Source organism: Camarhynchus parvulus, chromosome 2 (assembly GCF_901933205.1).
Source record: "Camarhynchus parvulus chromosome 2, STF_HiC, whole genome shotgun sequence".
Taxonomy (NCBI): domain Eukaryota; kingdom Metazoa; phylum Chordata; class Aves; order Passeriformes; family Thraupidae; genus Camarhynchus; species Camarhynchus parvulus.
This window is the reverse complement of record NC_044572.1, coordinates 36,972,846-36,985,180: the sequence shown is the minus strand read 5'-3', so window position 1 is coordinate 36,985,180 and position 12,335 is coordinate 36,972,846. Positions and strand designations below refer to the sequence as shown.

At 37.4% G+C, this 12,335-nt stretch overlaps 1 protein-coding gene across 1 annotated transcript in view; it reads right to left on the bottom strand.

Annotated features, from left to right (window-relative positions):
- The window catches only part of KCNH8 (potassium voltage-gated channel subfamily H member 8), a 176,421-nt gene that overhangs the window by 56,264 nt on the left and 107,822 nt on the right, over positions 1-12,335 (bottom strand). Inside the window, exon 7 of the mRNA XM_030943733.1 lies at positions 11,065-11,272. Within this exon, the coding sequence (XP_030799593.1) occupies positions 11,065-11,272 (208 nt within the window). The remainder of the gene's footprint in view (positions 1-11,064; positions 11,273-12,335) is intronic.

Sequence of the window (12,335 nt, the reverse complement as noted above, 5' to 3'; positions counted from 1 at the left end):
TAATCAAGATCTTAAAATCTTTGTAAAAAAAAGTATTGTTTATTTGCAAGAGCAAGATATCAAGAGGACTATATATTTTTAGAAAATCAGTGTAATTTGCTACACATATTTTATATTTTCATTCTGTCTAACTGTCAGAAGTCTGCAAGAGTAGAGCTGTTTACTTCCAGATTCCACTTTTTAAATCTGAGTAATGCAAGAAGTGGTCCCTGGCAGGTGGTACCTTCCCCTCTCCTGCCATCTTTCCCACTCCAGAAATCAAGCCAACTCTCAGCACCTACTACCTGTTCAAATGCAGTCTCCCAAACTGGCAAAACAGGGGCAGAAGCCTTAAAGCAGGGGCAGAAGCCTCAGCACAGAAACTGTTTCCTTCTGTAGGTCTAACTGCAAAGGAAAGGTTAATTGCAGAATTGCAATAAAACCATACTAATTTCCATCTGAATGGCCTGCATGATCACACAGGAGATGATAATGACAGAGATCAGTTTGGGTCAGCACAGACTGCTGCAGCCTACCTGACATCCATTTCTCCTTGTCTTCTTTATTGCTGACTTCCATGCTGGTTAGATAACAGCTAAGTGTGCTAACTCTTGCTCCAGTCCTCTCCTTGCTTGCTCCATAGATTTTACAGCATTGTCTAAACATTCCCCTTTGTGTTCTTATCTAAGGAGCCACTGTGTTGAACAGGGACCTGCCTCTGACAGGCAGCCCTATGATACATGGTATTAGCACTTTATTTGCTCTTGCTTTGTCTTAGGTTTTTTTATTCCTTGATTGTAGAACATAGGTAACATTTTTAAATCCTTTTTTTTTTATTATGTGCTACTTGACTCAAGGAAGTTTAGATCCAAATGTATTTGGCTTTTGTGAGGGGGAGATCAACAATAGGGGATCTGTTACTCTGGATTATGTGTAAAGATAATAAAAAAACCCCATGAATTTGCAGTGTAATAAGGGCTTGATGTAAAGAAAAAGCAAAAAGTAGAGAAGAAAGGTGGTGTCTTAATGGAAAAGTACACTACATTTTTAAAGCTGATGCAGTTCTGAAATAACACATCTGTCTCTGCAGACATGACAGGTCTTTTTGAAGAGTGTGACATAAGGGAATCCTAAGCATTAGCATTTTTATCTCCAGCTCTCTTAAAACTGACAATGAAAAACAATTTAGAATAATTAGGTATAATTACTTTTACAGAATGTGTCTTGTGAAAAACTTTACATGCTGCAGAATTCATTGACATACTCTCACAGCTTCACATTGGCTTCTTTGACTAAAGTAAGTACTAGGTAACTTTAAGCACTGTCACCTGAAAGGACAAAAGGAATAGAAATATTTGTCAGGGTGTACGAAAATGGAAGAGAGACTGGAAAGACTCTTGAATAATTTCTTCATTTCTGTACAGAAATGATTTTCTATTCTGTCAGCAGAAAACCCTTCTTTTATTAAGCACCTGCTCTGGTAAAGGGCAGAGAAAAAAGGATAAATAAATAGAAAATAGGAATATATGCAAAGGATATCTCTATATTAAAAATTTAAGGCATGTGCTACAAAAGAAAAGAAAGCTATTTTCGTCTTTATGGGATGTCTTTGGAACGCAACATGGCTTTCCAGCACCCTAGGATCTCTACCTAGAAATGTGATGGGGCTGAGAGGCAGTCCAATCACCTACTGAAGCAGCTGCTGGAAAGATTTCAAAATACATAGCAAAGGCTTTGTGGGTTTAAACTGAATTGAAAAATTACAGTTTGAACAGCCACGCCATGAGCTTTAAAACAGAAGTAGGAATTTCCGAGTCCTAACAGAACTTCTATAAAACCAATGTGCGAGACACTAATGTTTTAGAAAATTATACAGAGCTCTCAGAGGAGGGTAGTGTAACTCTAGTACAAGCTACCCACACTCCAGCCAAGGTTTTCAGGACTTGGATGGAGCAAGCTGTGTTGGACCCAGTTTACTGCCTGTGTTGGTCCTGGTACAATTATCTAACTCTTTCAAATAAACCCCAGAGGCTCTCTGCAGCCAAGAGATCTACAGTTCCAAGTACAGTTAAGGGTTAAAGACTCTGATGTAACTTCAAATTGATTGAACAGAGCTTCTATGCACAATATTTTCAACTTGCAATTAATTATGCAAGTTGAATATGTCTGGTGTTCCCATTACAGAAGCCATGTAGAAAGATCCTGGCATTATTTTACCTCTTGGGACCACCCCTCTTCTGGGGTATTTACTAGGCAGATTTTTCCCCTACGTATGGCACTTAGAATTTCTGTCATGGTTGCAGAAATTAGTCCAGATACAGCTTTTCCACTGAGATAAAAATTGCCTTGTAGAACTAATAAATGATACCCAGGTAATCTGTGGTTCAATGCAGCAGGACACTTTGTCAAATCTCAGGGGCTTTGTCTGCAAGCCAGATTTTTACCTTTGACTTTAAATCTGTCCAAAATTTTTTTATTAGTTACAAAATCTTGGAAATGTATTAATAATGATGTAAAAAATCACACTCCATTTAATAAACTACTTTCATGCCTGTTTTTTTCTGGGCTACAAATCCAATAAGGTATCTCAGTCCTGGGCTATTTGGTGATTGCTTAAAATGGTTCAATCAGAAGGCAAAGTACGGTGTGTAAAGGAAAATACAGTTTAATCAAGGAACTAAGCCTATAGGAAAGAACAGCAGGGAAGACTTACTAAGGCCCAGAGCAGCTAAAATACAAATTGATGTTAATCTAAATGCAAAGGGAATGCTTCAGTTCAGCTCAATAAATGATATTTTAGTTTCACACACCTGCACCTCAAAAACACTGGTTTGGGTTTAGAAATAGAAAATGAATAATTTCTACAAACTTAATTTCTATGAATATTTTAAAATATAAATTTATAAGCCCTTCCAAAACCTTAATTTGTAAGTGTAGGTGTTTACCATGTGCAGACAGGTTTCCACACATACTTCCCACATATGTTCTGGTGATTACAGTTTTGCACATGAAACTCCCTTGCAGCAGTTAAATTTCTCTCTGTCCAATCTGACCGACTGACAGACACAGAAAATACTATGTGCCTCTGCTTTTATTGTGCAAAAATAATGAATAGCTGCGTTACCTGCAAATAGGATTTCTTCAAAAGCCAGATGAACTTTCTCTCATTTCTACCTTATTCAAAAGTCTAACCCAATTAGGGGAAAAAAAAAGTTTTCTTTCATTAATAGTTCACACCACAAGCTTCTCCAAATTTGGTCTCATATATAATATTTTACATAAAAAATTATTTTCACCATTCAGGTTAGATATCCAGCAGACTTTAAATAAAGATTTTTTTGGTTGTTTTGAAATACATAGTACATTAATTCTAATTTCTTCATGATTTTAATGATTTTATTGATATTTGTTCTAACAAGGCTAGATATTGTGAACCTCAAAGAGTTCATGGAAAATTTACGCATTACGTGTACAATAAAGCCATTACTTTCACAGAGGACTAAAACTTTTAAGGATTAAAAACAGCAATAAAATTATTTAAAAGCATTCCAATGTTAGACATTCTCCTGGGATGAAAATTTTCTGCTAGAACTGCTTTAGGGTGTTTCATCACTATGTAATCCTTCAGAATTTTGGTATATCCTTGTCTTTTTCAAAGTATTTACAATGTAATAAGTACTGTTTGTAGTCATTCATAAGCTGAGTACTTTGAAAAGTTTCAAAGTGATCAACTTGTTTTGGTTGTCTACTTTATTCCTATTATTATTTCTGTATGACACTCCAGGGGCTAATTATTTTCTATAATGCTGCAAGAAACCACCCAAACTAGTTGGCTGAGTCTCTCAGATATTGATACCCCAAATACTTCACAAGAGTGGTAACCATCAATCCTTTCCTTCAAATATTAATTAGCAGTGAATTTTCAGCCCTGCTTCCTGCAAAAAAAACCACCAAAAAACTAGACAGGTGAGTACACAGTTATTTCTATTCCACACAACAATGGACCTTCAATACAGGTACCCCAGGTCAAGAGAGCATTAAAATTGATTTTACTAAATTGAAGATACCAGCACTCATGCATGACATAAGTATATTTTTAAAACTCTTTTTCTTAAAGATGCATCTTCAAAACCAGAAAGGACCATAGTTCTAGAGGAATAGGTTCTGTTATTACTAATGACTAAAAATGAAGAAAACCCATAGTTGAAGCAGATTGGAAAAGAAATTAAAAGTCAAACATTCAGGTAGAGAGATGACAGACTGAAGTGAACAATTGATCACTGCTAGGGAATGAGCTAGCACCATAATATTTTATACACTATAATATCTGTGCAGGGCTGAGCAGTGTAGTCAGCATGATGTTCTTTCTTGTTCTGCACAAGGATTCATAAATCCACACGTGTCACTTCTAACCTGATGGATGTGTGTTTGGAGCAGTGAAACCAGACCAATATTTTACAGTAGAACACAGCTCTCTTGGCTGAGATCCTTGGAAATTTACAACTGCTCTTTCTGGCAGTGAGGAGAATTCACTTAGTTCCTACAGTGCCACAAAACAAACCGAAAGGATGTTCCCACTAAAGCAGACCAGGGCATGCTGGGCACCTGTGCTGAGCCTTGCCATCTGCCAGACAGCTCGAGAGCAGGGGCCAGCTGCAGCCTTTCCCAAGGCTCCAGTTGGAGCTCATTAGAACCAGCTCTTCACAAGCTGAACATTTGTGGAAATTACTGGAAGCTGTTTTGATATAGGTCCAGGCTTAAGCTCCAGAAGGTAGGTCTAGAATACAGAAGTAGGCACACGTACCTGCATGCCCCAAACGTTCCCATCATCGGGGTCCAAAACCTCTTAATTGCTTAGCACTACACTTTTATCATGTGGCTTCTGTTAGCTGATTTTCCTGACAGCCCCACTACCTGGAGATTTGTGATCACACAAAATCTTAGTTTCCATATATTTTTTTTGGAACTAAGTTCCTGGTTGCCAATGTTGCTAAGAATGTGTTGCAAACATGAGTCTCAGAGGGTTCAAAAGCAGACTGGTAATCACACATTTTAAAAATTATCATTATTTTTCATATTTTTAAAATGTTTTTTAAGAATGCTTAGATTTAGTAAAAGTGCTCATGTCACATTCAAACCCAAATTTTTCATCCTTTAGCAGAAGGAAATGTTGTACAGGGACAAAGCTGGAATGATCTAAGATCATTAATAGTGAAGATAATTTGTATATAAAAAAAGAAAAATAAACACCACTTCTATCTCAACTTTCACACCAAGCCTTCTGTCACATCTATCCATTTAAGTAATTTTGCTTTGCAAAAATACCTTCACATTTACCTGCTTCTGCAGTACATTCTGAGACTTACTATAATATGAAAACACCAGGAGTTAAAAGTTAATTATTGCTTTGAAAAATTACGTATTGTATTGATCGATAATGGAAAAAATGGCACTGATTTTTCTCATATGATTTCTACTGTTATTTACCTAAGGGTTATGCTGTGTCTAAGAGCACCAGGAATTTGTTAGTTCACTAACATACAATATTTGTGGAAGAACTAGCAGATGCACACATACCTAAAAATAATCTTTCTTCTGAGAAGAGGATAGCCTGAGTTTTAACCTGAATAAATACACCAATGCCACAAGTATCTATCGTGAACTTTAAATCTGTACCTTCAGAATTCCTGCTAAAATTTCTCAGAACCTTGTGAAAACTAAAACCAGCTCCCTCTGGTTTCTTAGCATAAACTAGGGAAAAGCTTCCTGGCACTAAAACTTCCCAGGCTGTTGAAACTCAAGAGAATTACAGGTAAATGTCTCTCTTAATGGATATTCCAACTTGATGCTGGAATTACAAAATTCTGACAAGAGTGAAGCTATGTGGGGACCACAAAGGACATGGGTAGAATTTTGAAACTTGAACTCAAGGTTTTAGCTTAAAGTTTGCATCTAGTATATAGGACACCTACATTTTGGAAAACCCATTTCAGCCAACTTCTGCATTGGGCCAGAAGCATCACAATCCTTAGAGATTTAAGATACTTGGAGATTCTCTACTATCTGCACCAAGTGGAGATCTTTCAGTCACCTTGTCCCTCCATCTAAATTTATTGAAGAACTCAGTGGGGAAGGTAGTATTTTGAATTCAGGCTGTTCACTTCAGTCCAACATGGGACACATAACACCTGAGTGAAAGACCCTGAAGGCACAGCCTTATTTTCAGCCTTTCCTACTGGCACTACTCAGGTGCTGAGCACCTTTTCCTGTACCTTGCCACTGACAGCTAATTGTGAGTGTTCACTGGGAGCCAGCATCTAAGTCCTTTTAAAGGCTCTGACTGCAAGAGTGTGATAAACACAGTGTGTGTGGGAAGTTTTATATTGCGGAATATGTGGTCCCAGCACAATTGAGTTATTGTTTTCAAAAGTGCTGTACATTAAAAAACTAATAGAAAATGACTAAAAACCTGAGATGAAAATTAAGGTATTCAGCTGAAATAAAGATTTAAATAGCTGAAGAACAATGTCCTTTACGGACTGATTTTAAAGCTTATTCCAAAGAAAACATTTATTAACTATAAAAAACACAGGTTATTATTTTAGTATATTTTCCATTGATAAGAACCCCATCCATAGCCAGAATGTTGTGTTACTGTAGGAATAATAAAAAGTTGCAGCTAAATTTCTGGTGGATAGGAAGGAAAGTTTTTTTGAGACAGTGACACAAATTATACTTGACAGTTTTGATTATCTAAGGGAGCCAGCATCCTCACTCTTGGCCCTCTCCTAATCTCCTTGCTACACTCAAGACAGCTGGGTTTCAACAGCTCGCATGGTTCTCACAGAACGAATGCCTTCAGCAACAGGAAATATTTTCAGTATTATGTTTCCTCTAGAGTCAAGTAGAAAAATAATTTTCTTGTGTTTAATAAGATCTTTAAAGTGTATTGTATATAGCTCAGTATATATTAATACCAAAAAGCAATCAGCGAATAAAGATCCCATGCCTAAATCTGATGCCAATTAAACTATAGAAATGGGAGCCAATGGAACTGGATTGTTAGTATCAGCCAGAAACCTAAACACAGTCTAGCCCCTACTCTGTGTCAGTGAACAGAAAATTTATTTTTTTACAGGTTGGTGGGGATCATGCCATGTCCCCTGAGACATCTGTTTCACCAATGAAAACAAATGAGGGGAACAAAGTGAAATTAACAGAGAGGGACCTGAAAATGCCAAAAGGGAAAAGCAGGGCAAGAACTGTACCATTGTCTCCAGTGGGTGGGAATGATGTGTCCAGGAGCTGTGGTTTTATCAGACATTAGAGTCAAAATGCTGCACATGGAACAACTCTTTCCTAAGATGGGAGAACTTGCTGAGGTAAAGGTTTCCAGCGGCTAAAAGCAGTGCCCATGGTGCATATCTTCCGAATAATGTAATCAGTTAAATCTAACAATACTAGAGCTAAGCAAGAGATCCAGTTTTTAATGTTATGTCCCAAGGCCCCCACATCAGGACAGTTCATCAGTAATAGACCCAGACACTTCACTTTTCTCCTTGTACAACCACGTGACTACATTTGTGAATATAACCATGTTTTTAAATTGTTTGCCATGGGAATGTTGCCTGAATAAGGACAACAAGTGAAATAAAGGCTTACAGGAATTAGGTCCAGGAAGAACAAAGCAAATGCCATTTTCTGTTCTGGGTATTTTCATAGGAACAATGTTATCACTCCCATTGCCCCTATTCGAATGCAAATTAAGCACCACAGTTGTTTAAATTAGCTAGAGAAATAGATACAGGAAGCAAATGCTGCTAGATCTGGGCCATGGTGCATATCTGATGGCACAGCAAGGTTCAAAGTATTCTGTTAACAGTACTGCAGCTTTAAAATGTTTGCTTTAAGTGTTAGCAAGCCTCAGTCTTGAAATCTGTGCTACAGGTTGTCTGAGGAAGCACTAAATGGAGTAAGTAAAAGCTAATAGCTTTTTTCTCCCTTTGCCTCTACCCCCCAAAAATAGCGACAAACATAAAAAGCAAATAAATCTTTTCATTCCAGAGATAATTTTCCTTTCTTAGAACAAACCCATCCCTATATTTCAGCTATTCCATACATTGCAGCATCCATACTCATGGTGCCATACTGTTTTCAAGTGGACATCACCTGAGACATTCCAGTGAAGAATAAAAAATAGAATTTCCAAGGAAGAGACACATTTCCTTTAATAAAAAAAAAATTGGAATTGTAATTTTTGTATGTTTTTTTTAATGTTTGCCTTTAGAAAGCCTCTCAAAGGCTGAAATAAACTCTGTATATGATGCATTGATGGAAACTTGAGTCTCCAGTTCTGGTATATAGAAATTAAAAGTTAAAAAATTAAAACCTTGAAGTATAAGAGTAAGGATCATATTCTACTGCTTTGCCTGCAGTAAGAAACCTCTTTTACATGCTCTTCAAAACAGCACAAATTTTTCAGCTGAGGTCTTCCTTCAGGTGAAGAGAATATCTTCAGTGCCTTACAGTAATACTACCTTAATTATACTCCAAGCAAGATTTCTCCAGTGTGCATTATTTGCTTATGATTTATTATTATTTCCAGACCCCATTTTACTTTGCTTAATCACTCACACTCTAAATTACAACTACTATTCTCCCCTCAAATTATCCCCAGTGTGGATGCTATGAAGTGTAGTGAACTTGTCATTTGAAGTTTTCTCAATTGACAAAGAAACGTTGGCTACATATAATCACCAGAATAGCAAAAGGTACACAGAGGACCAAGACTTAATTTCATTGTGTTTCATCAGCAAGTAGTTTGCATGTAGAGAGCAGTAGAATGTACTGATTGAAAAAATTACATAATCTAAATTTTTGTGCTCATATATGCTCATAAGCTTAACCAGAAATTTTGTCAGTGCTGGAGTGGTACTTGCAAAACAACAGCTTCATGACAGATATCTGGAATTTTCTGAGCTCTTTTCTTTCAACCAGTATCTAATACCTTAACATTTTAAACCTTTAACATTTTAAAACCATTTCATAAAAAAAACAACCCACCAAGCAAACAAAAAAAAATCCAAACAAATCCCCAAAGCTATAAATTATTTAACTTAGCTCTAGAACTAATATCTGTAGGAGCATTACAGGAGTCATTGCAATATCATTTTTATTATAAATTTATAGCATCTAAATATTTTAGAGACCATCCACGAAGGTTATGGAACAACCTTCCAGGCAAAAATGCAAACTCATACCTTTAGGAAAGAAGAACCCTAAAAGAATGCCTACCTATCTGTAAGCCCAATAGAGAAGCCCTTTTTCCTTGTAGAAGGCGAAAGTCTGTGAGCACACACCACTAAGTGCTTTGGCCCATCCAATGTGGAAATGCACTACCTACAGATGTCCAGGGAATGTCCCTCATTGTCACAGGCTGAGGTAAGCTGGTGGTGAGGGGCTGTTAAGGAGCACTTCCAGCCTGGGAAGCCCACTGGAAGATGATCAGTTTGTGATAACCCAGATACAATCCCCTGCACTGGGACACAAGTGGGACTTCTGGGAAATATCTCTGTTCCAGTTAAACTGGGATTGGTTCTAGTGAGGCTGTTGGAACATTTGGTTATTACTGCTGTTGCCCAAGAAAGGACAAAACTGATGGGAGAAGGTTAATGTTTTCATAGTAATAAATGCCAAGAGCCCCACAAGGAGTGTTTTCTGAATATGGCCTTGCCTCAGGGAAAAGGGAGCATGGGGAGCATGGCCAACAGCCCTACCCAGGGAGCAAGGATGCAGCCCACCATCATCATTTGGACTGCAATGAGTGCTTTGAAAGCAGCTATTGTTTGTGGCCTACATAAGCTGACAAAGTGCCTTCAGACCTACTTCCCACCAGAGAGACATTATTATCATTATTATTATTATCTAGATTTGTTTCTCTGTTTGCGGTATTTGACCAATTTTTGCACAGTGGGCTTTCATTGTATATTCTCCCCTAGAGCTGCAGTCTTTTCTGTCAGAAGTTTGCTCTCTACAAAGAGTTTAGCAGCAGGTCACAGACCTGGTTTATAAATGAAAAGACAAATCAACAATCCACTTAGAAGAATAAGAAGACTCCACAAATCCTTAAGTAACCTTTTGAAAAACTAGAAACACATATTTCTTGAACTTTCTTCTTTTTCTCTTCCTGATCCAGCATCCTGGCTTCTCTGAGGTTGAGCACTTTTATATGATTGTTATTTTTCCCTCATATTTATCATAATTAGGTGATATTTAGAGACATGATAATGGGGGTAAGAAAAATCAAAGAAATTAAAGGAGATAAGAATAGGGTAATCTGCAGTTTGAATGCATATCACTGAGGCTTTTGTCACAGGTGTTCGCATTATTTTCCCCACATCAAATATTTTTTTTCTTGGGGAACTGTTTCACCTTTAGATAAACCTTGCTTATAGAAGATGTTTCATTTCAGAAAGCTGAAGAGTTAATGTAGAACACTTAGGTCAGAATGAAGGCTGGGGTAGAAACTAAAGATTGGACCAAAAATGAGCATTCCATTGATGAACATTATAAACATTGATAAGCATCTGCTCTGAAAAATCTAAGCCTGCAGATCCTTTAAATAGTAATTTCAAAGGGAGTTTTTAACTTGAAGACATTTCAGGGCCTATCTGTTTCAATGCATAGGAAGAAATAATCTGCACACTTGAGGGAATGTTTTGGTTGATGAATTTTCCTCATTTGCAAAACCAGGATGAGTTGTCTAATGTATTCTTCTACGCAGTCTGTCTCGTCATTTCCTATACAGATCCTGAATTTTCCCAACTTTGAATCACTCTTAAAAATCTAAAATGGTTTCATATTTTTTCCAACTGATTTTTATTTTAACCCTCATCTTCAGATTGACCTGAAATTCAGAGAGTGCCAGTCTCTTTCTTTTCTGTACAAACAGCACTAAATAATGGTATAAGATTGAGCAAAAACCTGAAATTTTGAGTGACTTATACATGCACTTTTATATATTTACACACATTTAAGGATATATACATGCCCATGTATATGTCCATACGGGAAGGAAGATCTTACCTATGTCCCAAGTAAGGGGGTTGTTCTGCTCCATCTCCCTTTTCCCTATGACATACCAGATGCAGGCCATCCAGTGAGCAAGCAAGGCAAACATGGACATGAGGAGCGTGAGGACGATTGTGCTGTGCTGGGAGTAGCGATCCAGCTTCTGCAGGAGGCGCAGCAGCCGCAGGAGCCGCACGGTTTTCAGAAGGTGGACAAGGGAAACCTGGGAGAACAGGGAGAGAAAAACCACTTGTCAGCACCCAAACAGCTTGGCAGCAGCTTACTTCTATCACACAGTCCTCTTGTTTCAAGAAAGGAAATTCTAAAGCTCTGTGAAATGTTGCCCACTCTTCATTCAGCTGCACATCTGACTGGACTAAATCTTAAGACAGCAGAGAACAGCAAAGAAGATGTTAAAAAAAAAGTGTGAAATGTTGATGTGTAAATACACAATTACTATTTCTGATATAAACCAAGCAAGCTTGAAATACTAGGAGATCTTTCATGTTATCTTTTTTTCATGCAGTTTTCTTTCAGATATATCTTAAAAATTTGTGTTTGTGAAAAACTGATTCTTCAGAGCTCTAGAAGAGAAACACAATTGTCAAACTGACCAAAGATCATTCGATTGCAATACGAAACCACAAAATAAGTATCTCCAAGCACACAGCTTCAGTTAACAGCAGACCTAATTTAACTGTGTATAAGATGAAACCAGCCTGTAATTTTGCATGGAAAAAAATTTTGCGTGGAAGAGGCAATAACAAATAGCAGTTATTTTGCAGAACAATAAAGCAGAGAAGTTAGAGAAGGCACAGACTTTTTTCTTGAGATTTAACCCTGTGTTAAATCACACAGGACCCTGTGGCCCCTGTTTAACAGGGACCTGGGCATATTTTACTGCTCTGCACTAAGTAGTAGTCCAAAAAAGCTTTCATTAAAACTTCTAATACTGCTTCTTAAATTCCTTAACTAAAATATTATTGCCTTTCAAGTTTATGTGGCAAAAGCAGCACCTAATCTGCTCAGCACCCTAAGTATACAGTAGTTTATGAGGTTTATGGCTCTGGATTTAGGGGAGTTACAGCATAAAGCAAACAGTCTCTGGATAACCCCAACCCTTCCAGAGCATCCTGCAACTGACCTCCATACCATATTGCACATAGCCCAGTTTTGCTGTGAATGTACTTGGCTTGCGCTTCAGCTGTTGGGCAAACAGAGTTAGCAAACAATATACAGATTAGGATCCAAACAGTTTTAATGTATTTGTCTAAGATTAAATAGCC